The sequence below is a fragment of the Rhinoderma darwinii genome, chromosome 1, assembly GCF_050947455.1.
Source record: "Rhinoderma darwinii isolate aRhiDar2 chromosome 1, aRhiDar2.hap1, whole genome shotgun sequence".
Classification (NCBI taxonomy): domain Eukaryota; kingdom Metazoa; phylum Chordata; class Amphibia; order Anura; family Rhinodermatidae; genus Rhinoderma; species Rhinoderma darwinii.
Window position 1 is genome coordinate 485,231,278 of NC_134687.1, and position 26,138 is coordinate 485,257,415.

At 41.5% G+C, this 26,138-nt stretch overlaps 1 protein-coding gene across 4 annotated transcripts in view; it reads right to left on the reverse strand.

Annotated features, from left to right (window-relative positions):
* HECTD4 (HECT domain E3 ubiquitin protein ligase 4) overlaps positions 1 to 26,138 on the reverse strand; it is a 203,454-nt gene that overhangs the window by 17,679 nt on the left and 159,637 nt on the right. For all 4 annotated transcript variants that reach the window (XM_075835129.1, XM_075835119.1, XM_075835110.1 and 1 more), the window contains exons 64-73: positions 23,947 to 24,098; positions 23,102 to 23,205; positions 22,893 to 23,016; positions 22,032 to 22,222; positions 21,469 to 21,615; positions 18,943 to 19,062; positions 16,402 to 16,557; positions 15,857 to 15,960; positions 14,361 to 14,582; positions 9,727 to 9,893 (exon numbers count right to left, since the gene is read on the reverse strand). In XM_075835129.1, coding sequence (XP_075691244.1) covers positions 9,727 to 9,893; positions 14,361 to 14,582; positions 15,857 to 15,960; positions 16,402 to 16,557; positions 18,943 to 19,062; positions 21,469 to 21,615; positions 22,032 to 22,222; positions 22,893 to 23,016; positions 23,102 to 23,205; positions 23,947 to 24,098 — 1,487 coding nt within the window. The remainder of the gene's footprint in view (positions 1 to 9,726; positions 9,894 to 14,360; positions 14,583 to 15,856; positions 15,961 to 16,401; positions 16,558 to 18,942; positions 19,063 to 21,468; positions 21,616 to 22,031; positions 22,223 to 22,892; positions 23,017 to 23,101; positions 23,206 to 23,946; positions 24,099 to 26,138) is intronic.

Here is a 26,138-nt window from a genome sequence, read left to right on the forward strand (position 1 = left end):
GCGACTTTTTGATCACTTTTTATTCTATATCTTGGGAGGGGTGGTGACCAAAAAATAGCGATGCTGACATAGTTTTCCGTTTATTTTGTTTGCGGCGTTCACCGTGCGGAAAAATTAACATTATAGTTTCATAGTTTGGGTCGTTACGAACACGGTGATACCAAATATGTTTTTACCTATAATAAATGACTTATTATAGGAAATAAAATCACTGGAATAGGACTAGAGTTTAGTTTAAAATGTAACTTTTACTTGTAACATATTTAAAAAGTGTGTAAAACAAAAGACACACCAGGACAAGACTGTTTACAAAAAAAATCTTCCTTGTTGTAAAGGAGATGTAGTGCTCCATGCAAAAAAAATGTCAATTCAATATTGGTAATATTATCATTTCTTTGCAGAGTTTGAGAAAATGCTCCAAATTGTTGCAAAACATGTGAGTGATCTATTTCCCAGGAGGATAAATATAAATCTCTGTGGGGTAATGACCCCTCCTACCCGTTCCGTAGTGTGTTAAAGTCCTGTTCCGTTCTTATGGCTGGGGACTGGGAAGCCTCACTTGTTTCTTTCGTATGATTTAGGCAATCAATTCTTGCCTTCTCCCGACGCGTTTCCTTATGGCCAGAATTCCTCAGGGGAGATAAGGCCAGATAACCTCCTTGACAGAGGGCACAAATTAAGTTGGAGCTGTTTTGAAGTTTAAATCTTCTGCAGTGGCAGGGATTCCTCATAGCACTTGTTTCCTCGTGCTGGAGTAAATTCTGGCCATAAGGAAATGCGTCGGGAGAAGGCAAGGATTGATTGCCTAAATCATACGAAAGAAACAAGTGAGGCTTCCCAGTCCCCAGCCATAAGAACGGAACAGGACTTTAACACACTACGGAACGGGTAGGAGGGGTCATTACCCCACAGAGATTTATATTTATCCTCCTGGGAAATAGATCACTCACATGTTTTGCAACAATTTGGAGCATTTTCTCAAACTCTGCAAAGAAATGATAATATTACCAATATTGAATTGACATTTTTTTTGCATGGAGCACTACATCTCCTTTACAACAAGGAAGATTTTTTTTGTAAACAGTCTTGTCCTGGTGTGTCTTTTGTTTTACACACTTTTTAAATATGTTACAAGTAAAAGTTACATTTTAAACTAAACTCTAGTCCTATTCCAGTGATTTAATTACAAATTCTTGTAGAGTACACAAAATATCAAGTCCTGCGGTGGAAGGTTTCAAATATACCACTAACATCTTATTATAGGAAATAAAAAACGTATTTTTACACTTTTATAAAACATTTTTATTAACTTTTTTTTACACTTTATTTTTTTGTTTATTAACTTTTCTTTTACTTTTTACACTTTATTTTTTTTACCTGCAGCACTGATCGCTGCTAGAATACATTACACTACCTAGGTAGTGTAATGTATTCCAACTGTCAGTGTGACGTCACAGTCACTCTGACAGTTGGTCTACGAGGATCAGCAGAGGCTGATCCTCGTAGGCTTCCATACATGGCAGACCCGGAGGCCGTTGCCTGGCCCCCGGGTGCCATCACAAGCATCAGAAGCCCCCACGATTGTATGGGGGCTGCTGATGCGCTACAAACCCGCTACATGCGGAGATCGCAATCGAGCCCCGCATGTAACGGGTTAATTGCCGAAATCAGGTGTGCAGCTGATCTCCAAGTTCCCGATGCACACCTTGTCGCCGACAGTGTGCATCGGGAACGACACAGTGACTTCCTGTCACTCTGACAGGAAGCCTATCAGGACCAGCCGAAGGTTGGTTCTGATGGGCTTCCGTCCATGGCAGACACGGAAGCCATTGTTTGGCTTCCGTTTGACATACTAATCAGCAAACCCCGCGATTTCGGACCGGGGTCTGCCGATATGTTACAAACCCCCAAAACCCCACTGTCGCCGACAGTGTGCACCGGGAAAATCTCAGAAACTCTACGTCGTCGTGCGGGAAGTAACCTCCCGCAACGACGCACAGTTAGGTCCTCGTGCGGGTAGGGGTTAAGGCCTCAGCTTTTGCTGATGACTTATTGTTTTACATCACTCAACCTCATATATCCTTACCATCTCTGATGAGGTCAATACAAAACATATTTTTAGCAATTATAAGATGAATCTCTCCAAGAGCGAGGCCCTGAATGTCACTTTGGAAACCCTTGTAATGCAGCAATTACATCATAACTACTCCTCATGGAAGGGTGGTGGAAATATCTAGGAATCAAAATTCCGGTTAACCTTGCAGATTCCTACTCTCTCAACTTCACCCCCATCCCCCAGTTTCTTCAAACTGATTTATCCAGATGGGAACACAAAGACTTTTCTTGGCTAGGTAGGATAAACGTAGTGAAAATGAATGTTCTTCCTTGTCTGATGTATTTATTTCAGAGGCAGGTTTTTCATGGGGATGGCGTTCGCGCCGCTGACCATGTGCAGTGCTGGCTCCGCTACATTGACGACATACTGTTTGTGTGGCAGGGCTCGGAGTGTGAGTTGAGGCGCTTTATGCAGCAACTAAATGTTAATCAAGTCAATGTCAAATTGACGTATTCATTCCATACTTCAAGGATTGAATTTTTGGACCTATTGATATTCACTGATGAACTTGGGTTCCTCCAAACGGACGTCTACCGCAAGTCGACCTCCGTCAATTCATTGCTGCATGCGTCCTCGTCTCACACTCCGTCCACCGTTAAAGCCATCCCAGTTGGCCAATTCCTCAGGATGAGGCGGATCTGCTCCACTGACCATCTTTTCGAACATCAGTCTGAGGATCTCAGACATAGATTCGAAAACAGGGGATATAGTCAAAGGTCAATTAAGGCAGGGTATCGGAGAGCCAAATATACCTCTCGTGTCAATCTCTTGAGAAGCAAAACTCCTGAAACGGGAAAAGTAGCCATCAGGTTCATTACCACCTACAACAGTAGGTGGGATGAATTGCGAACAATCCTGGGGCGACACTGGTCCATTTTAAGGTCCGAACCAACCTTGGCTCTCTGTCTTGGCAAGAAACCAACAATGACGGCCAAGAGGAGCAGAAATCTTCGTGACATTTTAGTCAAAAGCCACTATATCCCTAAAAACGTAAACTTTTTCGGATCTCAGGGACAAAGAAAAGGATGTTATCCGTGCGGTAGCTGTGTTGCGTGTCCAAATATCAGCAGAGTTAATCAATTTGAAACAGCGGATGGCACTAAAACATTTGAAATCAGGGACTACATATTGTGTGGCACTACACATGTGGTGTACAATGCCGTATGTGGATGTCCAAAGATATACATAGGCCTGACATCAAGGGAATTACGTATACGCACAAGAGAACATGTGCGGGACATCATTGGAGCAGGGGCTATTGAAGATCCTATGGAACTTAAAACCATACCTAGACATTTTAAAATGTTCCATGGGTGTAATCCGAGATCATTAAAAATTTGCGGTATTGAACACATACGTTGCGGCATCAGGGGGGGTAATGTGAAGAAAGTCCTGGCACAAAAGGAGTGCCGATGGATCGTACAATTAGGGACAATGGCACCGGCCGGACTCAACGAAAAATTGAGCTTCGCACCCTTTCTGTAGGATTGCTGTAACCATTTCACTACCAGCATATTTTATTTCTATATTTTTAATAGTGTGCATTGTTTATATGTCCAGTTTTTAATTATGATCTTTTTAATAGGTACGTGACATATCAGCTCACTTCAAATGAAGCACCCGTGTAATTTCAAACAAATTCTTCTAAGTGTGATGGCCCTTTACATTTTGGATCCAGTTGTGAACAGTATATACGTGGGATATTAGTCATGCAATGCATTTGTGATTTTACTCTGTATATGTATTGTTGAGCACTCCATGTCGCCTGGTTGCTCAGACGACCGTAAATGTTTGTCACCTAGCAGTGACAACCTCTTCTTTTTGTTTTCGTTTTGCACTGTGTTTCATTATTTATTTATGTTGTTAGTCTCGATGCTTCACTTGGAGATTTAAGTATCTCCCCTATTTATGTTTTATAAATAATATATATTTGTGGCACTATCGTGCCCATACAATATAATGTTCACTTAGTAAATGACTGTATAAATTGTACACGATTATAATATGTATATTGGATGTTGGCGTAACTGCCATCTTAACTGTTTTATAGGAAAATATTGTATCACCAGGGTACCGGTAATTATTACCGATCTTGTATAGAAATGATCACCTAACTATATATGGAAAAACTTCTGAGTTATTGTTTATAATGCTGTCAAATTGAAGGTTCACTGTAAACTCCACGATAAGAAGGCCACTCGATATCACATTTTATCCTTTTTAAATGACTTACCACCTATACACATCTGGTCTGCGTTGTCCAATGGGGTGCACGCTCCACGTGTGCGCGGCCGGGACTGTGGGCTGGCCCTGCCCGAACCTCCTACGGTGTGGTGCGCATGCCCGGAACTCTCGGTACGCGTCGAGAGTCCGGATGTGCGCCGCGGCACTGGGGGCGGAAGTGGGGCCTGCCACACTTCCGGCTGCGCCGCTGGATGTGCGCCACGCAACCCTTTGGACGCGGCAGATTCTTCATTCACAACACACTTGGATTATACTGGTAGATACTATATATAGAGAGCTTAGATGAAGGACATAGTATACCCCCTTGAGGAACAGACACTGCGAAACGCGCGTCGGGGCGCACACTGAGACCACTGGAAACACCAGAGAATACCTTATGGGTAAGAACTAGTGATTTACCTTATGAAGATTTAGGACACTGCTCGCCTTGTTTCCCTCTATTACACTAATTCATGCTTGGACTTTTTTATGTCCTGATTATGTATCCACAAGTGTATAGATAGGAAACAAGAACACTCTTCATTAACCTTAATACTCATAGTAGCCCATGTAATGGAGTTTTAGATTTACTGCTCTGGTTCTCCTGATGTGTCTCTATGGTGATCTTATTTAGAGTTTTTCTCCTGTCATATATCTTTTTAAATGTGTTTTTTTGTTTTGTATATTTAAATAAAGGTTTTTGATACTTCTTTGACATAAATTGGCTCTAGACTCTGTAGTAAATGAATACTGTGCACGCTACCCAAACAATTCTTCCTTATGTTAAATAAAGCTCTTAATAGGTTCATCTGGCATGCTAAACCTCCCAGAATAGCAAAGGCTACACTTATGAGAAAACGACAGGGAGGTTTGAGCTTACCTGCTTGCCAGTTCTATTATTACACTGCAGTGGCAACTAGAATCCTAGACTGGTTCTACCATAAGACATCTAAGTTATGGATAAGTCTAGAGGCCTCTTTATCACCAGTACCTTTGACTACCATCCCATGGCCTAGATCTCAATATTATACTCCGGTAAAAAACGCCCAGCTCCCTTTTATTGCAGGCCACTTGGTTAACACGTTTAAAAGATTTGGGGGACAGTCGGGTTTGGTACCGCTTCATGGTCCATTGCTTCTAATCTCCAACGTCGTCTTGTTCCCCCCCGGGATTGACTAATAGCTTTTTAGCTTACTTGACCAGACAGTTACCCTAAAGGTTTCAAAATCTATTAACAGATCAGGGTCCAAAATCTTGATTCAATTATCCCGGAACCTGAGCGTTTGTTGTTCCGACATTGGGATGTTATTTACAAGTTTCTGACCACTTATAAAATGTGTTCAAAGTGTGTTCAATCCATTGTGTTTATAAGTGGTCAAAAACTTGTAAATAACTCATGAAAGAATAAAGTAACGTTAAAACCAAGCACACCATTGTTTTTCTTGTGAAATTCTCGATAAGTTTGATGTGTCACATGACCCTCTTCCCATTGAAAAAACTAAAGTTGGATACAAAATGGCCAACTTCAAAATGGCCGCCATGGTCAACACCCAGCTTGAAAAGTTTCCCCCCTCCCATATACTAATGTGCCACAAACAGGAAGTTAATATCACCAAGCATTCCCATTTTATTTAGGTGTATCCATATAAATGGCCCACCCTGTAGTTGCTTGTGTGTCGGTCTGCTTTATTATAGCTATGTTCAGTTGAGCAAGCCAACGTTCTTATAATCTGCTTTGCCACTATTGCTTATTGCCTGTGATGTCCCTGAATTTCTGTGACTCCATTTGCACTTTTCCCTATGCTGTCCAATGTTTGCTGCAAGTATCTCTTAATAATAACTAAAAAGCTACTTTCTAAGCACTAATGCGGAGTACTCACTTCGTGCTAAAGACGTGAGAACCCAGCATTAGCCCTTACATGCAGCCGTTTAGTTATTATTAAGAGATACTTGCAGAAAACATTGGACAGCATGGGGCAAAGTGCAAATGGAGTCACAGGGACATCACAATCAATAGAGAAATGCTGGTAAAGCAGATTATAAGAACGATACACTGGAGAGGAAGTAGAAGGTATGAAGGAAATAGACGAGGAAAAAACAACGCTGGCTTGCTGAAAAACAAAATAGCTATAACAAAGCAGACAGAAACACGCAGGCAGCTACTGCAAGGATTACATGAGAGAGCAATACTAAGAAGAGAACTTACAGGTGTCCCAGGAGCTACAAGCAGGATAGGAGTACAGGAAGCTATAGCAGAGAAACACAGTCCTACTTCTTGTAGACCATATCCTCTGTTTTGTAACTAGGGAGGCATTCAGAGCACACAGGGTCCTTAGGCCTCGTGCACACTTCCATCACTGTTTTCACGGCCGTTTTTGACGGATCCGTGTGCCCGTTTTAGCGGCCGTGTGTACTCCCGTGTGCACTCCGTGTTTCCGTTTCCGAGCATGGTACTGTCCAGGGTGCTGAAAGAGCATGGTTGTTCAGCGCTAGTCACTGTACAGGGTGCTGAAAGTGTTAATGGGCTGCACTGATCGGCGGTAACTCTTTCAGCACCCTGGACAGTACCATGCTCGGCGCTCGGAAAATAAAATTTTAATAAAATAAAAAATAAGTTCATACTTACTTTCCTCCTGTCCGGCCTCCAGGGATGACGTTTCATCCCATGTCACCGCTGCAGCCAATCACAGGCTGCAATGGCGGTCACACACGTCAGGATGACGTCAGAAGGCCGGCCTCCAGGGATGACACTTCATCCCACGTGACCGCCTCTGCAGCCAATCACGGGCTGCCGCGTCATACAGGAAGGTCGGACTGGAGGAAGAAGATAGACTCGTCACCAAGACAACGACCGTGTACGTATGAACTGCTTTTTATTTTATTTTTAATCAGCAGCCTCTTTTCTCTATCAGTGATTGATAGAGACAAGTGGCTGCCGATTAGTGTAATATATCTGTAATGTACTTCTGCCCGCCCGGCCGTTGCTAGGCAACGGCTCCGTCACACACGTGTGCCTTCAGTTTTTTTTGACGGCCCCATTGACTTGCATGGGCATCACGGTCACGGAATCTCGGACCAAAGTAGGACATGCTCTACTTTCGATCGGAACAGAGCAACGGGACCGTCAAAAAAACTGAAGTGTGCATGGCCCCATTGAAATGAATGGGTCAGGGTGCTAGCCGTCAGAAAAACGGCTAGCCCCCTGAAGAAAAAGACTGAAGTGGGCATGAGGCCTATGTCAGGCAAGTTTACAAATGAAAAAAAGCACAATATTTAAGATGTTACACAAAGACAATTAGTACATGAAGTGATACATCATTAGGATAAGCCGGGGCAATAAAACTGAGGTGATAGGGGTGATGATTTAGGAGTTAAGGCATCTGGAGTCAGTCTGATGGGGGATGTGACGTGTCCATGTAGTGGCTCATAAATCCTGGTGTTAGATTGAGGCCTTGTGTCAATGACTGGAATTTTATCATCAGCTTGAATTCCCAAATTTTTTTTTCTCTGTTGTTTTTAAAATGACCCTTCAGTATCAGGACCTTTAAATCTGCCAAACTGTGATCAGGTCTAGAGAAGTGTTTTCCCACGGGTGTATCCACCTCCTGTTTTATTGTATGTCTGTGGAGATTCATGCTGGTTTGTAGTTTTTGTATATGACTATAAAATCACTGGCACGTTCTCCTGTACATCCTCCAATGTAGTGTACATGATCCTGTGTACAAGGTGCATCAATAAAGGAATCTACATTGGAGAAACCATACAAAAACTACAAACCAGGATGAATCTCCACAGACATACAATAAAACAGGAGGTGGATACACCCGTTGGAAAACACTTCTCTAGACCTGATCACAGTTTGGCAGATTTAAAGGGAATGTGTTGCCCGAAAAACATGTTTTTTTAAAAAAAAATTAAACATTTAGTGTGTGGGTGATTAAACATTGTTCAAATTTGTTTTATTTTTTTGCACGAGTCCAGGAAATATTATAAATTATTTCTAATTTATAATACTACCCATTTTTGGTCACTAGATGGAGCTGTTCCCAAAATTGCAGCATTGCAACGTTGGGTTAAAAGCCCTCGCTCTAGTGAGCTCTCAGCATTCCCCCCTCCTTTATCCTGGCTAGTGCCGGGATAAACGAGGGGTTTGAACGATGTAACCTCCTACACTGTGTGTCGCCATTTTTTGAGGTAACCCACAGTGTAGTAGGTTTACATACAGTAGTAAACACACACAAACACTAACATACATTGAAATCTCTTACCTGCTCCTGCCGCCGCGGCTCCCTCCGGCCCGTCCGCTCCCTTTGCTGCCGCTGTTCCATGTGCACAAGTCCGGAAGCCGCGACCGGAAGTAGTAATATTACTGTCCGGCCGCGACTTCCGGTCCACAGGAAAATGGCGCCGGACGGCGCCAATTTCGAATAGGACTGTGTGGGAGCGGCGCATGCGCAGTTCCCACACAGACGCCGTACACGGCAGTCAATGGGACGGGAGCCGTTCGCAGTCCCTATGGGACTGTGGCTGCCGTATTCCATGTCTGTGTGTGTCGTTAATCGACACACACAGAAATGGAACAAAAAATGGCAGCCCCCATAGGGAAGAAAAAGTGTAAAAATAAGAAACAGTAAAACACAAACACACAAATGAAAATAAACGTTTATATTAAGGCACTAACATCTTTAACATATAAAAAAATTATTTGGGATGACACTGTTCCTTTAAAAGTCCTGATACTGAAGGGTCATTTTAAAAACAACAGAGAAAGAAAAATTTGGGAATTCAAGCAGATAAGATTCCAGTCATTGACACAAGGCCTCAATCTAACACCAGGATTTATGAGCCACTACATGGACACACGTCACATCCCCCATCAGTCTGACCCCAGATCCCTTATCTCCTAAGTCATCACCCCTATCACCTCAGTTTTCTGGGCCCAGCTTATCTTAATGATGTATCACCTCATGTACTGATTGTCTTTGTGTAACATCTTAAATGTTGTGCTTTTTTTCTAAGTCATTCATTTGTAAACTGCCTGAAGAAGGAGCCTCTGTGCTCTGAAAGCCGCATATAGAACTTTTATGGTTAGCCAATAAAGGTATCGTACCTACTATACGTTTGTCTTTTTCGACACAAAAGTATTTAACATTTCATATCGTCTCTGGCTAACACGGTACTGCACTATTTTTTACTGTAATAAAGTAATGTCTCATAAGGTAAACACGTTTTGTCAAACATATACTGAGAAATGGTTGTGCTTCAGATAAACAATTTCGATATGAATCGTAACAGGGACTGCCACAGAAAGTTACATCTTGTAATGCCATTGGATATGATATGAATAACTAGGGTTTAGTGATGCTTTCATTACATGAGGTACTCACATAACAGGAATGTGTCTTCCATTTGCACACAGTTCCACCTCCTCCCCCGTCATTGTTGGATAGGTAAATTTGCAGCTTGGTTTGTTGGGGGAGTCTGGACTGTCGGAAGGAAGATGCTGTGAGGCTATTTCCGCACAGAGAACTTCCAGTTCAGCCTCATCATTTACCTATAAGAGCAGGCAAGTGAAAGATAAGAGGGAAGAGACTGTTAAAGCACATTTACAGTTATTGTGGAGTGTAAAATCTCTGAAACGGTATGTGTCTTTTATATCGGCAGTGAATGGGGTCTTGTATTTTGTCTATCTATTGCTCAACTATACTTTTTATACTTGGAATTCGGAATAGGGGGAGGGGTTTGGTTTTCTTTTATGTCATTGTACAATTTAAAAAAAAACAAAAAAAACTTGACAATTAGAGTTAGGGCCCCATGCATACGAATGTATCTTTGCGGCCACAATTCACCGGAAAATCTGCAGGTGAATTGCAGCCCCATTCATTTCAATGGGCCCATGCACACGACATTGGTTTCCACGGTCCGTGCATGGCCCAGGAGCCTGGACCGCAAAAAGAACGGACAGGTCTTATTATGGCCGTGTTTTGCGGTCCAGGCTCATAGAAATGAATGCACGCGGCCATGTGCACGGCCCGCGATTTGCAGGTGGCCCGCGAGTGACACTCCGCGGCCATCCGACCCGAAAATCAAGGCCGTGCACATGGCTACGGTCGTGTGCATGAGGCCTTATTGTCGATTATGAAACACTAAGGCCTCATTCACATGGCAGGGTTTCCCGGCCGGGTGCCGGCCGTTCATAAATCGGCCGGCACCCGGCTGCATTAGGAATAATAGACCCCTAATGGGGCTATTCACACGATCGATTTTTTTGACGGCCGGGAAAACCCGCCGTCAAAAAATAGGACATGCTCTATCTTCGGCCGGGTACCCGGCCGCCCGGCTCCCATAGAAGTCTATGGGGACGGGTAATACACGGCCATCACCGGGATGTGTCCCGAGTGATGGCCGGATTTTCCGGCGCTTGCGCTCTATCTCCTCCTCACAGCGCAGAGTGCATGTGAGGAGGAGGAGTTGATGGCATTCGGACGAATGGCTGTACACTGTGTGGCAGGGCCGGGGTGTACAGCAGGTGGAAGGGAGCGCTGCGCTGGCTCCCTTCCCCGGCTTGTTTTAAAAGCGCCCTGGCCCGGCGACACCTTAGATGGCGCCGCTAGCAGCTGCTGCGGCTGCTACTACTGTAGCCACTATAGTGAGCATTTAGACTCCACAGGTCTTTTGCATAATTTATTAGAGTTAGGATGCGAAAATGAATATCAACTTTTTTTCTACTAAAATGTTGAATTTTTTCATTTTCACAAGGGATAAAGGAGAAAAAGCCGCCCAACATTTGTAAAGCAATTTTTCCCAAGTATGGCAATACCCCACATGTGGTCATAAAGGTTTTTCATTAGAAATGAATTAACCCTTTCAGGACTGATCAATTTTTTGCTTTCTTATTTTAGTTTTTCACTCCCCACATTCCAAGAGCCATAACTTTTTTTTTCCCCCGTCAACAGAGTGGAGTTGGAGCTTATTTATTGCGGGAGGAATTGTAGTTTCTATTGACACCATTTAAAGTACCATAAAACCTACTGGGAAACTGAACAAAAATTCTTTGCGGGCTGAAATTGGAAAAAACTGCGATTCCTCCATTTATTTTGGGGTTTCGTTTTTAGGGCTTTCACTGTGCGGTAAAAACAAAAACTTAGGCCTCATGCACACGACCGTAGCCATGTGCACGGCCGTGATTTCCAGGTTGGCCGGCCACGGAGTGACAGCCGCGAGCAGCCCACAAATCGCGGGCCGTGTACATGGCCGCGGACATTATTTGCTATGAGCCTGGACCGCAGAACACGGCCGTAATAAGGCTTGCCCGTTCTTTCTGTGGTCCGGGCTCCGGGGCCATGCACGGACCGTGAAAACCACGGTCGTGTGCATGGCCCCATAGAAATGAATGGGGCCGCAATTCTCCCGTGGATTTTCGGGGGAATTGCGGCCGCAAAAGCACGTTCGTGTGCATGGGGCCTTATCTTTATTCTGCGGCTCAATACAATTACGGTGATACCAAATCTGTATTGTTTTTTTATATTTTACTACTTTTACAAAGAAAAATCTATTTGTTAAAATACATTTTTGGTTTCACCAGATTCTGAGAGCCATCATTTTTTATTTTTGGTCGATTAGCCCTCATACCACTAAATTTTTTGCGGGACGAGCTGTAGTTTTTAATGGTACCATTTTTTGGTATATACATTTATTTTTTTACAGTGTTTACCGTTCGCTATAAATCATTTTACTTTATTTTGCGGGCGGTACGATTACGGCAATATTATATGCATATAGTTTTTTTATGTTTTGCATCGTTTGCACATTAACATCATTCTTTTTTATAAAATAATTTTTTTGTGTCACCATATTCTGAGAGTTATAACTTTTTATTTTTCAGTCAAAAAAGCTGTGCAAGGGCTTGTTTTATGCAGGACGGTTTGTAGTTTTTATAGGTACTATTTTGGGGTACATGCGACTTTTTGATCACTTTTTATTCTATATTTTGGGAGGGTTGATGACCAAAAAATAGTGACTCTTGACATAGTTTTTTATTGTTTTTTTTTGCGGTGTTCACTGTGCTGGAAAAATACCATTATAGTTTTAGATTTTGGGTCGTTACGAACGCAGTGATACCAAATATGTGTACTTTAACGGTTTCATTTTTTTCCTATAATAAAAGACTTATTACAGGGAAAAAAAGTAGTTCTTGTTTTTTTGAACATAACTTATTTTTACAGTAACTTTTTTTTTGTCTCACTTGTCTAGAAGATCGCTCTGATCGCTGCTATAATACATTACACTACCTATGTAATGTAATGTATTATAACAGTCATTATGACGTGACAGTCACTCTAACAGTGGCTGGTCCTTCTAGGCATCCGTACATGGCAACCCGGAGGCTATTGTCTGGCCTCCGGTTGCTTTGACAACAATCGGCAGCTGCTGGGGGCTGCCGATCTGCTTCAAACCCCTTAAATTCGACGATCGCAATCGGTCACCGCATTTAAGGGGTTAATTGCCTAAATCAGCGGGGTTAATTGCCGAAATCAGCGGTGATGGACCGCTGGCCCGCAAGACTGGTGTGTCAGCTGTCGGGGACAACTGACCTCCCGTTTCCCGGACACTGTCCGTTAGGACAGTGTGCGCCGGCAACCGTTCCGCAACTATACGTCCTGGTGCGGCAAGCAACCCCTCACCAGGACGTATAGTTGAGGCACAGTGGCTTGGCTTGATGGCATGGGTGCTTTTGGGGCTCTGGGTTGCTCCCTCTGCAGGAGCGGTGCTGCAGTGGCGGTGACCGCCACGCGGTACTGCAACCGATAGAGTAGGGACCTACTTTTAAGAGGTCGCCGTGAAGTGGCAAGTGGGCTTGCATACAATTTGATTAAAAAGTGTTACAAATAACCTCTTGTTCATGTTTAATAATTTTGCCTAGCCGCAATTGATCATAGTATATAGTGGATGTGCGTTCCATGTCTAGTCTCCGTCATTGATATGATATAGAGTCTATCCCCCTATTTTTTTTTGTTTTACTTGGTACCAGCACTCCACACTTTTGGCCCAGCTGATTTTAATTTAGGAATGACCTCATAAGTGTTTCTGCTCCTGCTTGTACTCTCAGTTGTCCACTGGGGGCGCATGGTAAGGTGAGCTTATTCCATCTGTTCACTTGTTGTGCTACTGTGGGGTAATGTCTGTTGCTGTGGTGCTGCACTTGTGAGGGGACGTGGCCCAGAGCCAAGGAGGCTTGGCTTGATGACATGGGTGCTTTTGGGCCTCTGGGTTGCTCCCTCTGCAGGAGCGGTGCTGTGGTGGCGGTGACCACCACGCAATGCTGCAACCGATAGAGTAGGGACCCACTTTTAAGAGGTCGCCGTGAAGTGGCAAGTGGGCTTGCATACAATTAGATCAAAATGTTACAAAGAACCTCTCGTTCATGTTTAATAATTTTGCCTAGCCGCAATTGATCATAGTATATAGTGGATGTGCGGTCCATGTCTAGTCTACATCATTGACAGTGCGGGAAGAGGTTAAATGACCATACCAAAACATACAATTACAATTTATGAGATAGGGCATTGATGTTACGGGATGCCCTGATATGCAGACCTGACTTTATTAATCCCAGGTTACCTTCATTGCTCTGTCCATGTCCCTCAAGTTATCTACCCTATTCATAAAGGAAAGGACCGAAACCTCTGCCGTAAAGTTGGAAGCTTCTTCTGAACGTCATAGCATGCTACTGCACTAAGGTATTGCATTCACTACACCACAGACAACAGTTTATACCTTCAGATAGGAAGCTACACTTCGCATCTGCCTTACCCAAATTTGCCAGTGAAACTGATAGATGGGGACATGCGATTCTTCACTACAGGGAAGTACAATACTGATGGTGGATCATACCTACCAAGCAAACCCTGAAGGGGTATATGTATACTGCAGTGTTTGTGTGTGAGATACATAAGTATACATACATATACAATACATCAACAATATAACATACAGACACACTGAAGTGTGGAATATTTACATTTTCAAACTTTTTGATGTAGTTGTATGTCAGAATATCAGCTTCATAAAGATCAGTTTCAGGATCCATTGGTTCTCCAACAAGCATCTTCCAAAAGCAAGGCAGGAGATCAAGAGGAAGGGGCACATCTGCTCGGATAGCTATACCCAGGAGCTGACCAAAGAAATGGAGCAACTGCTCCTCTGCATAGGTTATAGGGCAGGGAGTAAGAAGATATTTTCCCTGTAAAACAGAAGCATGTAAATATATTACAAAATAGTAAAAGGTAATGGACAGAATACGCGATCATAAAGAGCAGTTGTGTCAGTGAGGACAATATATGTATTTGTTTTCTTTTAGTCAGAACCCTAAGGCAAACGTACAAGACTGTTCTCACCTCTCCTATAAATGCGGAACTACTGTTTTAGCTAGTCCCATGTGAACTACTCTGTGAGCAGAATTTTCCAACACTATTAAAAGGGAAAAATAATGTGACACTAGAGTGTAGAGTACACATAATGCACTGGGTGGTGATGCCCACATGCCCTGTGACACCCGTATACTATAGCAATGTATTACACTATGGTTGGTGGTGTGCAGGCACATTTGCTGTATATTTCCCAACTACTATTTGGTTAGAAATTAGAATATCATGGGAAGAGGTATTTGCGTTGGTTGATAGGGTGTTTGATATCCAGGTGCAGTGTGTTCCGCTGGTGGGCGTTTTGGGGTATGTAGAAGATCTTGAGGTTCCTGTTTTACAAAAACTGGCAATTCAAAAGCTATTGTATCAGGCTCGTAAGCGGATAGCTATGGGTTGGTTGGATTCATTTGCGCTGGCACACAGGGAATTAATCGTATGAATAGTATTATTCTGATGGAGAAGGTGATATATCTCAAACGTGGTGCTCCCAAAAAGTTTGAAGGTCAATGGACAAATTGGTTGAGGTCGCCGAGGTTGCCATCTACCTCTCTTGTAAACGCTGTACCTCTTGGACTTGTACAATAATTTCCTTATTATTTGTTACAGATTTAGAGGGGGGATTGTGCGCAGTTGGAGTATGGCTGGGAGACTTGTGCTCAGGTGGAATATTATTGTGCATAGTACTCTTTGCAAGTGGGTGGGATATGTTGGGGGGAGGGAGGGTTGTTACGGTCTTGTGTATTAATTGTTTGTATATTGTGAAAAATGTGTCAATAAAAACTATTTGATTAAAAAAAAAAGAAATTAGAATGTCAGACACAATTACTGCACGCCAAATGCTTCAATAAAATTGCCTATACCAACTACTAATGAGTGCTTGGTGCCAGGGCCAAAAGTGGATGCCCTTACCTGGTTCCTTCATTGAATACATTTTTGATATATTTAAAAAAAACGAAGACAAGCTGCCACTGCCAGCAGAGAGAAGTCAGATTGAACAGAACAAGTTGCAGATGGAACAGAATGTTTTTCATGGGCTACTTTTCTCCTTTACGGTATGGGATAGTGACTACAAAGCGTCTCATCGATGTCTTACCTTATTCTTATTAACGGCAGAGCTGGGACACAGCAGCAGAAGGGACAAGGAGGAGCTCTGGAGTTCTTTACACACTTGCCAGAGGAAATGCCGAAATGATCCACCTAAGAAACAACTTCCAACATTACAGACAAACTACTTTGTTTTTTTTTATATGCAACCGCTTATAGAGAAAATTGACAAGGATCATTATGTGGCTGGCCAAATACTTTGCAATTGTTTTTCAATTATGATGTTTATTTGTAGATTTTTTATTACATTTTTTTTTTGGACTGAAAACAATTGGCTTATTTTCATTTTTATATTAAAAACAAAATTAAAAATATGAGTCCTAGAAGGCCTCTTTAAGAAGACCCATACAATGGTCAACCTTAGGAGTGCCCTCTTCAGTAATGGATCAGGTTAGGGCCAGCTTGACAAAGCAAAACTTTTCCATCTCGATCATGACGTTACTACAATTTTGGAAAATGCTTTAGAAAGAATATGTTTTGGATAGGTCATCATGTTCCTTTGAACACAACCAGTAATGGACCTCTGCCACTCACTTGTTCCATGCACCTCTTCTCCAGTGAAACGAATATTGAAGGCATAGGTTGGATCACCTCCACTAGCTAGTTTGACACAGAGCTGGGAGGAAGGTATACATGCCAGTTGTCGAGCTGCTTGACAGTAGTAAGAGTTCTCAGAGCCCCGAATTTCACCTGTGGAATAAGTAATCACATATCAGTAACGGCAAAAAAAGAAGAATATGAGAAAAAAAAAAGGTATTTGTAAAACAGATGTTCAGCCCCATCAAATGTTATGCCATAGGTCCAATCAGAAAGATTGTTGATTATCAGTCAGATCTTATTACATGCATCCCAGATGTTCAACATATAATGGAACAGTCCAATTCAAAACCATGGTCTCACTAAGGGGCATTAGACATCCTTATATTTAAAATCTTTTGGGTATTCTGGCTATTTCAGATTTAGCTTTTGTAATAATAGAAGGTATGTAATTATCCATAGCCTATTTTAATGTTGCTTTTTATGTATTTATTTTTTAAATCTTTGACCAAAAGTACTTAACATCTAAAGCAAACAGGAGCTCATGAATTACACCAAGACACACAGTGGCTACTAAACCAGGAGCTCATTCGTTTAAAGAGGCTCTGTCACCAGATTATAAGTATATCTCCTACATAATCTGATCGGCGCTGGAATGTAGATAACAACAGTGGTTTTTATTTTGAAAAACTATCATTTTTGAGCAAGTTATGAGCAATTTTAGATTTATGCCAATTCTTTTCTTAATGCCCAACTGGGCGTTTTTTAACTTTTGACCAAGTGGGCGTTGTGGAGAGAAGTATATGACGCTGACCAATCAGTGACCAATCAGCATCATACACTTCTCTCCATTCATGTCCATTTGTACTCAGAACAGCGTGATCTCGCGAGATCACGCTGTGCTGTTACATACACCCACATTAACTTTACTGAAGTGTCTTGAGAGTGAATAGACATCACCTCCAACCAGGACACACTCCTGACACTTTGGTGAAGTTTGTGTGGGACTTAATTACAGCATAGCGTGATCTCGTGAATGACAGCACAGACTTTACCAAAGTGTCGGGAGTGTGAATAGACATTGCGTCCTGGCTGGAGATCACGCTGTGCTGTGAGTACAGATGGCCATGAATAGGGAGAAGTGTATGACGCTGATTAGTCACTGATTGGTCAGCGTCATACACTTCTCTTCACAACGCCCACTTGGTCAAAAGTTAAAAAACGCCCAGTTGTCTATTAAGAAACTCATTAGCATAAATATAATATAGGTCATAACTTGCTGAAAATGGATCGTTTTTCTAAATAAAAACCACAGCTCTTATCTGCATTACAGCGCCGATCAGATTATGATGTGGTGACAGAGCCTCTTTAACCCCTTCCCCCTGCTTGCATTCTGGGCCCTAATATCCAAGCCATTTTTTACATTTTTACATTGTCACATTCAAAGAGCTGTAACTTTTTTATTTTTGCGTTGGCATAGCTGTATAAGGTCTTGTTTTTTGCGGGACGACTTGCAGTTTTTATTGGTACCATTTGAGAGTAGATGCGACTTTTTGATCACTTTTTATCACATTTTTTTAAAGTCAGGATTAACAGAAAACAGCAATTTTTCCATTGTTTTTTATTTTATTTTTTACGGCGTTCACAGTGCGGGTTAAATAACGTAACAGCTTTATAGTCGGGGTCGTTACGGACGCAGCGATACCAAATATGTGTAACTTTTTTGCTTTATTGTAGTTTTTTTTAATAGTAAAGCATTTTGTAAGGGGATAAAGTGGGTTTTTCATTTTTTTTGTTTAACTTTTTTTTTTTTATTAACTTTATTAAACTTTTTTACTCTTTTACTAGTCCCACTAGGGGACTTCCCTATGCTCCGATCGCTATTATAATACACTGCAATACTTTTGTATTGCAGTGTATTACTGCCTGTCCGTTTAAAACGGACAGGCATCTGCTAGGTCATGCCTGCGGCATGATCTAGCAGGCATTCGCTCCAGGCAGACCTGGGGGTCTTTATTAGGCCCCCGGCTGCCATAGAAGACACAGACACTCGGCGATTTTATCGCCGGGTGTCAGTGAGATGAGAGGGAGCTCCCTCCCTCTCTCCAAAACCATTCAGATGCGGTGCTCGCTATTGTGCACCGCATCTGAAGGGTTAAACGGGTGAGATCGATACTAATATCGATCTCACCCAGCAGAGCAGGGACGCCCCCAGCCCTCAGCTGCCTCTGGCAGCCGAGAGCAGGGAGATTTCACGGCTCCCTGCTCTGTTTACTTTATTCTACAGCAGCGACGTAGAATAGCGGCGCTCTAGAATAAAGCCCACTAATGACCGCCGTAAAAAGACGTATCGGCGGTCATTAAGGGGTTAATTCTTTCGAAAAACTAAAGACGACAAAAAAACAAAACAACAACACCATAGCAAATTTAAACAGTTTTAAAAGGCTTTACAGTGGGCTAATAGGTGGGGTCCTGTTGAACCCCTTTTAAGCAATGTCTGCACTCCCAAATGTAAAACTTAACATGTCATTTCTTTACCTCCCACAATTTCCAGGGGATCAAGGCTGATCTCTGGTGCTGCATGGTCAGCTGTTCTCTGTACAGTTGCATTTAACACACGATTCATCACAGTTACTTTTGTATCATAGAAGATCAGTCCTATTTGCAGAATATAAAAGGCTATTAGCAGATACGACACAAAAGACACATTAGTGACACCAACACTGAAGCTTATTGTTCGCACGGTAATCGGAGTTGTCCTACTTCATATATAATCCCCTCTTAAGAGGCTTTTCATTTAGTAAGTAAAGAATCTACTATAGAGTGGGGTCAGCCACAGAAAAGACATCTGTCTCGTATTTAAATTTTTTTTTTTAATCAAATACGTTTTTATTGACAATTTTACGAAGATAAAACATATATAAACATTGTCGCCCTCCGTCAAAACCCCCCTAACCCTCCCCAGTGCAAAAAGTTGTGTGTAGCAGTTTCTTTACACAAATGATCAAAGCAGCAATATAGGCATCAATTATACATACAGTTTGGCATAGAGTGACACATATCTATCGACCGTTCCATAATAACAGTGTTAGCATGTCAATATCCGTCCTTTCATCTAGATATATCGAATAAAGACCTTTGTAAGTGAGGTGAAGGTAGTCCCGGTGTATCTATCCAAGGCCCCATATTCTCTCAAACTTGGCGTCGGCTTTATTTTATGATACATTCCTTTTTCTAGTCTAATGACATTATTCATTTTAGCAATAAATTCTGTTATTGTCGGGGGGTCGGGGGGACTAGTATTTTACTTTTGATGGGCTACAGGTGTGGCTGAGTGACGTGGCCTAAAAATGACATCTTGTTTTTTTTACACTGTTCTCGATTTTAATCTCTATTTCTTTTGCTAGACAAGCGAAAAAAATTACCCAGAGATTTCTTTTACATAAGGGAGTTGCATGCACAGCTATTCCATATTGATACTATTTATCCGAGTTGTCCCTTAGATTTTCTGTGTGAACACGCTCACTTTTACAATAGACAATTCTGATAAACAGTATATATTATGGAACAGCTGTCATGGAATTCCCTTATGTAAAAGAAAGTGGCCTGTTCTAATATAAAAAGGAGACACTCTCTCTCTCTCTCTGTGAATCAGACGGTCTCTCTCTCTCTCTGTGAATCAGACGGTCTCTCTCTCTCTGTGAATCAGACGGTCTCTCTCTCTCTGTGAATCAGACGGTCTCTCTCTCTCTGTGAATCAGACGGTCTCTCTCTCTCTGTGAATCAGACGGTCTCTCTCTCTCTGTGAATCAGACGGTCTCTCTCTCTCTGTGAATCAGACGGTCTCTCTCTCTCTGTGAATCAGACGGTCTCTCTCTCTCTGTGAATCAGACGGTCTCCTCTCTTTATATCAGAATGGGCCATATTCTTTTACAGAAGTTAAATTTCTTTATTATAGAACGCTCCCCCTGCCTCTCAGATGTTCGGGAGCACTTGTATGGGACTGGCAGGTGACCACAAATCAAACTCTCCTTTTCCACAGGCTGCATACCCCTCCACACTGCATCTCAGGCGGGCCAGAAACCCTTGAATGGGGCTCACAATTCTCCACACTTCATCTCTAAACAGCATACCAAAAACACATCATATTTAGCCTATGGGCTGCTGACATGGGACTGGAAGTACCTTCATGCTCCACACCTCTAGATTTTCTGCACCAAAGAGTTCAAGGGCAGCCTCCTCCAACTTGCGCCATCTGGCCACATACCAAATTGTAATAATACAGGAATCGCAGATAGATCTACTGCAACTCCAGCAGCATCATCTCCCTGCTTCTCAGCGCCTCTGACAACACCTTTTCTCCTCAAACTCCATCCAGCACAAGTCAATACTCCAAAAAGGCTAGTATGACTCCACAACCATGGGCAGGGCGGCGTAACGGCACGCTGTCTCACCACTCACATGTTCCTCAGAGTTCGTATGGAGAGCCTGCTGAACTCGCTGCTTTGCCTATATAACGTGATCTGCGGCACCTCACCACTTCTTCCTGCAGCCTCCTGCTCCCACGAATCATGATAAGTCACTGTCGTTGGGGTGGGACGCAACTCGATTATACAATTTCGACAAAAATCTGAATTGTGGAGCATTGAAATGGCGAATAAATTCAATTAAATCGCTCAGCCCTAGCTGATAGCGTTCTTTTACAGAAGAAAAAAAAAACCTATAAAATAACCTATAAAATAGTTATATTCAGCAAAACATTGGGGGCCTTAAACCTGAAATCAAAATTAGGGAAACTCTTAATAAAAACTATAATTGGAGTTGCTTTAAAAGCATGGACAGGCTTTGAACTGACAGAAAATAGGGCATTGTTAAAAAGGCAAACATACAACTGGGTGAAGAGGCAGCCTTGCTAAATATAAATGCCTACAAATGAAAAAGATCAGTTGGTCCTGAATTGGGCCTTTAGAAGCATAGGCTGTGGTACAATGGTTCCTTATAAAGAGGGAGATTTAAAAGATGAACAGTTTATAAAATACAGTTCAGTGTTAAAAATGTTCACACCTTTTGCTTGTTGTAGCAAAGCCGCAATACTGTGCATATACATGTCTGTTTGCCGTAACTCCACAAGAGGCAGGAAGAAGGTTTCTAAAGTGGTGTTCAGTGACTGGAGAAGGGCAAAGCGTAGCCGAAGACTCTCAATCGGGACATCTGAACAATACAAGAAATGTACAAAGCAATTTAGACTACGTGCAGTTATCATAATACATATATCTTTTGTATCTATTGAGCCCTGTTCTGTTAAAGGTTTTTTTCCAATGTTCATTTCTGGAATATCCACAGAATATGCCGTAAATACCCCTCTAAGGAAAAAAGCCCTAAAACAAATCAGAAAACCAGTCCCAAAAATGTTGAATGGAGCGGCTGCGCCTATGCTTGACCACTCCATTCAAACCCCTCCCTACTAAATGTCGTGCAATGAGGAGGAACAGGGGGTTCATGAACCCCGTTCTAGTGATCGGTGGAGGTCCCAGCCATCAGATATTTTTTCACCTATACTGTACACAGGTGATAAATGTCAATCTTGGGACAACCCTTTTAATGTAATGGAGTAAGAAGCCACCTACTCAGAAGACAAAACACTCTGGGATCGGCAGTATCAGAAGTATCCAAATAGACCTCATGAGGGTGTAACCGGGCAGGTGTTATTGCAAGGTGACGGCAAAGGCGGTTGATATATTGAACTAGTGCCACATCCATTTCAAGGGTCCATTTTCTACTGGATTTCTGAGCATGACGTGTATCAATGCAGGCACACCTAGATAAAAAGACAAATGATGTAACACGGTAAAGGCTGCTGTGACAATGAAGTCCAAATGTGCAGATCCTTTTTTTTTTTTGTAAATTCTTTCTTGATTTGCTTTTTCAAGCAAGGGAACAAAAAAGAAAAACGGGGGGAAGGGACAAGGGCACATAGGCCCAAGATATTGCATCAAACAATTTACAAAATCATATATGCGACATTAGGGACAGAGGAGGGGTAAGGACAGGGGAGAGAAAGAAAAAGGAATGGGGGGGGGGGGGGAATGGAGGAGGGGGGAACACATAGGTACATGATCCAGAATACAATTCAAAAACGTCTGAAATTTCAGCAGATGATGGTCCGATATTCTGGAGAGTCCTGATAGACAATCCACAAATGTGCAGATCCTAAACCATTAAAATTATAAAAACATTAGAAAAAAACAAAAACGGATGATAATAAATAATAATAATTTAAAGATGGCTGATTGCTTCCAGAAAAAGCACCACATCTTATCATAGAGTGCTGCAGGTATTGTAACTTATCTCCATTGAAGTGAATGGGATTGAGCTGCAATACTACACCTGTGGACAGGTGTGGGACTATTTTTGGAAGAAAGCAGCCTTACTTTCATAATCCTGGACAAACCCTTTAACGGTCAGTGCGCACAGGCACGTGTATATACCTTTCATAGTGAAGGTCATACCCACAGGATAAAATGGACCTCCAGATGCTTCTAATGTCTTGCTTAGCTTTGTCAACAACAAATTTCTGGAATCCATCTAGTGTTAGAAACTTCTCCTCTGCAACTGAGCAACAGGACAAAGACACATGGATTAAATATTAAATTACTAACATAAAATGTGAAAAGACACCAATAAAAATGTAACATACTTTCTTGCTTCTTAGTCGGAGATTTATCAGGGTCCTTTTCATCGGGCCGACTCTTCTCAGGAGATTTTGGTTTCACAATTGGCTTCTTTTCACTTAGGGCAGTTCTATAAAGAAAAATATTTTTTTTCCTATTTTTGCCGATGCAAATTAAATTATGTCAAATATATATTCAAAGATAAATTACCTTAAAGCCACTTTAAATCATATGTTAGGAAATTGTATTATAAGCAACGTATAAGGCCCTCTTCACATCGCGTTTGGGTCTTCCTGTCAGGTGGGATATACGTCGGAAGGACTCAACGTATCCCACTGTTTGGCAGACAGTGGGATACGTCGCCTGGGGACTCTGGCCCTGGGGAAACTCCTAAAGTCACACTCCATATATGGACAATGACGTCAGGGGCTTCCCCATGGTCAGAGTCCTCGGGCAGAGCCTCAGCTAGCGCTCTGCCTTTTTGCTCCATGACATGTATTTGATAATAAATATGGATCTACAGTTTAAAGCAACTTCTATGGGGAGGTAAAACTGTACAACCAGATTTCTGTATTGTGCACAAATACTCTGTGTATGAAGAGTGTGAATGATCATATATATATAGTACAGGTAATAAAAAAATTACAAAATATATATATTTTTAATAATATTAGCCCAAAGTCATGTGACACACATGGGAGCATGTATGATGTATAAAGTGTAGTTGTCAATTGAACTGTTCTGGTGTTTGCTACTATTTCCAGCCCATAAATATGCAAAGCGAAAGAAGTAAAACATCTTCATCTTTACGATGAACGCTCCAGTCTTCGCTTTAGTCTCGATCAAGCTGGAACCATTAGATAATACTCACCGAACACTATTTAGGACAGCTTTGTCTTTAGCAGAAGGCTTTCCCACTGGCCTCTTTGTGCTTACAACTTTTACCGGGTGCTGCTCCTTCCCAGTTTTACTATATTTGCTTTTGTCAAACTTTGGTTTGGCAACTCCATATTTCCGTAGAATCTTTAACAGAAAAATAAAAAGCAATTACCATGAGAAGTTCACTACTTATTCAAATTTTCAAAACTAGTACTAAAAGAAGCTATTTAAAGGCTCACAGAAATCATTTTTTAGAATTTTAATTTTGTTCTGTCCAGAAAAAGTATATTGATCACTATTAAACTGGTTATACACAGCGTTTTTCAGAAAAACGCCACATTTTTAATGGTGATTTTGTGCAGAACGATGTTACATTTAAGTCTACAGTGCGATGTGAACCACACTACATACAATGCAGTTATTTTTGCAATAGGCTTCTCTATCAAACTTGAAAAAACGCCTGCTACAAACAGAAGGCCTTGTTCACACAGCGCTAAAAAAAAACCTGTGCAAACATGTCAAAAACACTACCGTTTTTGTAAGGCGCTTTTTAAAATGCAGGTGTTTTTGTGCATGATTTCTGCGCTTTTTTTGGCACGTAATGATTGACTATGGGAATTAGGCGCGTTTTCGGTACCAAAGAATTGCCCTGGCGCTTCCTTTTTTACAAGACGTGTTTTTTTAAATATGCTTACGTAAAAAAAAAAAGCTTTGTATGCACTAACAATGCGCTTTACACGCCGGGTAGACAGGGCCTAACAAAATAAAAAAAGCTTCTGAAATGCTACGTACAAGCAAAATGAAAAAAATAAAAAAAGTTTGTTAGGCCAAGTTCACATCTCATTTTTACTGTACATCTGTCGTGCACGTTTTGACATGAAAAAACAGTGCCAAAACGTGTACCACAGCGTACACATTGATTTCTATGGTCAGGACGGATGCCCTAAATGGTGTAGTTTGTGCTTACGTTTTGCATGCTTGCGTTCTATACTTTTTTTAAAAAAATTTACAGGTCCGGAAAAGCGCAGTCTGCTATGTTTTTCAGTACTTTTCCGAAAACGTACACCACGCATATACATTTTTTTATCTGTATTAAAGTTAATGGCGACATATGGATGACGTATGCAATCTTAAACCCTACGTTTGCATATGTAAAACGTATACATTTTTGACACCATATATCGGAAATCTTGACTTTACAAAGTTTGATGTAGCAAAAAAACAAAACAAACAAAAAAAAAATAAATTACAATTTTTAGAAGAACACAAACATATAAAAACGTATACTACAAAAAACGTACATTTTTGTAACTTTAAAAACCTATACGTCGTCTTATACCACAAACGTGTGCACAAAACGAGATGTGAGCTTAGCCTGAAGGAGAAATTTTCAGATTCGGTAAGTTACAGCGGAAATAAAAGTTGCCCGTTTCACGGACCAGCCTATTTTGTCGCATTTCAAAAGCCATAACTTAACTTTTCGGTAGACATAACCGTGTGTGAGGCTGTTTTTTCATTGAGTTTTTTGGAGGCAGGATGAACATAAAAAGATTCTGGCATTGTTTTTTTATTTTATGGCGTTCACCATGCGGGTTAAAGATACGGCAATATCAATTATGTGCAGCTTTTGTTTGTTTTTTAACCTTCAAGCATTTTTTAAGGGGAAAAGATGGGTTTTAATTTTTTTTTTTACTTTGGATTTTTTATTTCTTTATTATAAACTTTAATTATATATTTTTTACTGATCGCTTTTTCAATACACTGCAATACTTCCATATTGCAGTGCATTATGCCTGTCAGTGTGAAATCAAAATGTCACAAAACACTACTGCATTGTATGTAGTTTGGTTCATCTTGCGGAACAAAAAGAAAAAAGAACACCATTCAAAACGTGGCGTTTTTCTGAAAAACGCTGTGTGTGTGTGTGGGAAACCAGCCTAATATGGTGATCAATATACTTTTTTGAACAGATACATTACCTGCAAAAATTCAGGTGTGCTTCAAAAGGGCAGAGAGTTTACAAGCTGATGGCTATCTACTCCTGGGACAAAGCGGTTGTGACCAAAGCGCTTTTGAGTTAGCATCTTTATGTGTTAGGGTATGTTCACACGGCTTATTTTAAGCAGTTTTTCGGGCCTTAAACGCCCCGAAAAACGGCTAAAAATACGGAGGCTGAATGTCTCC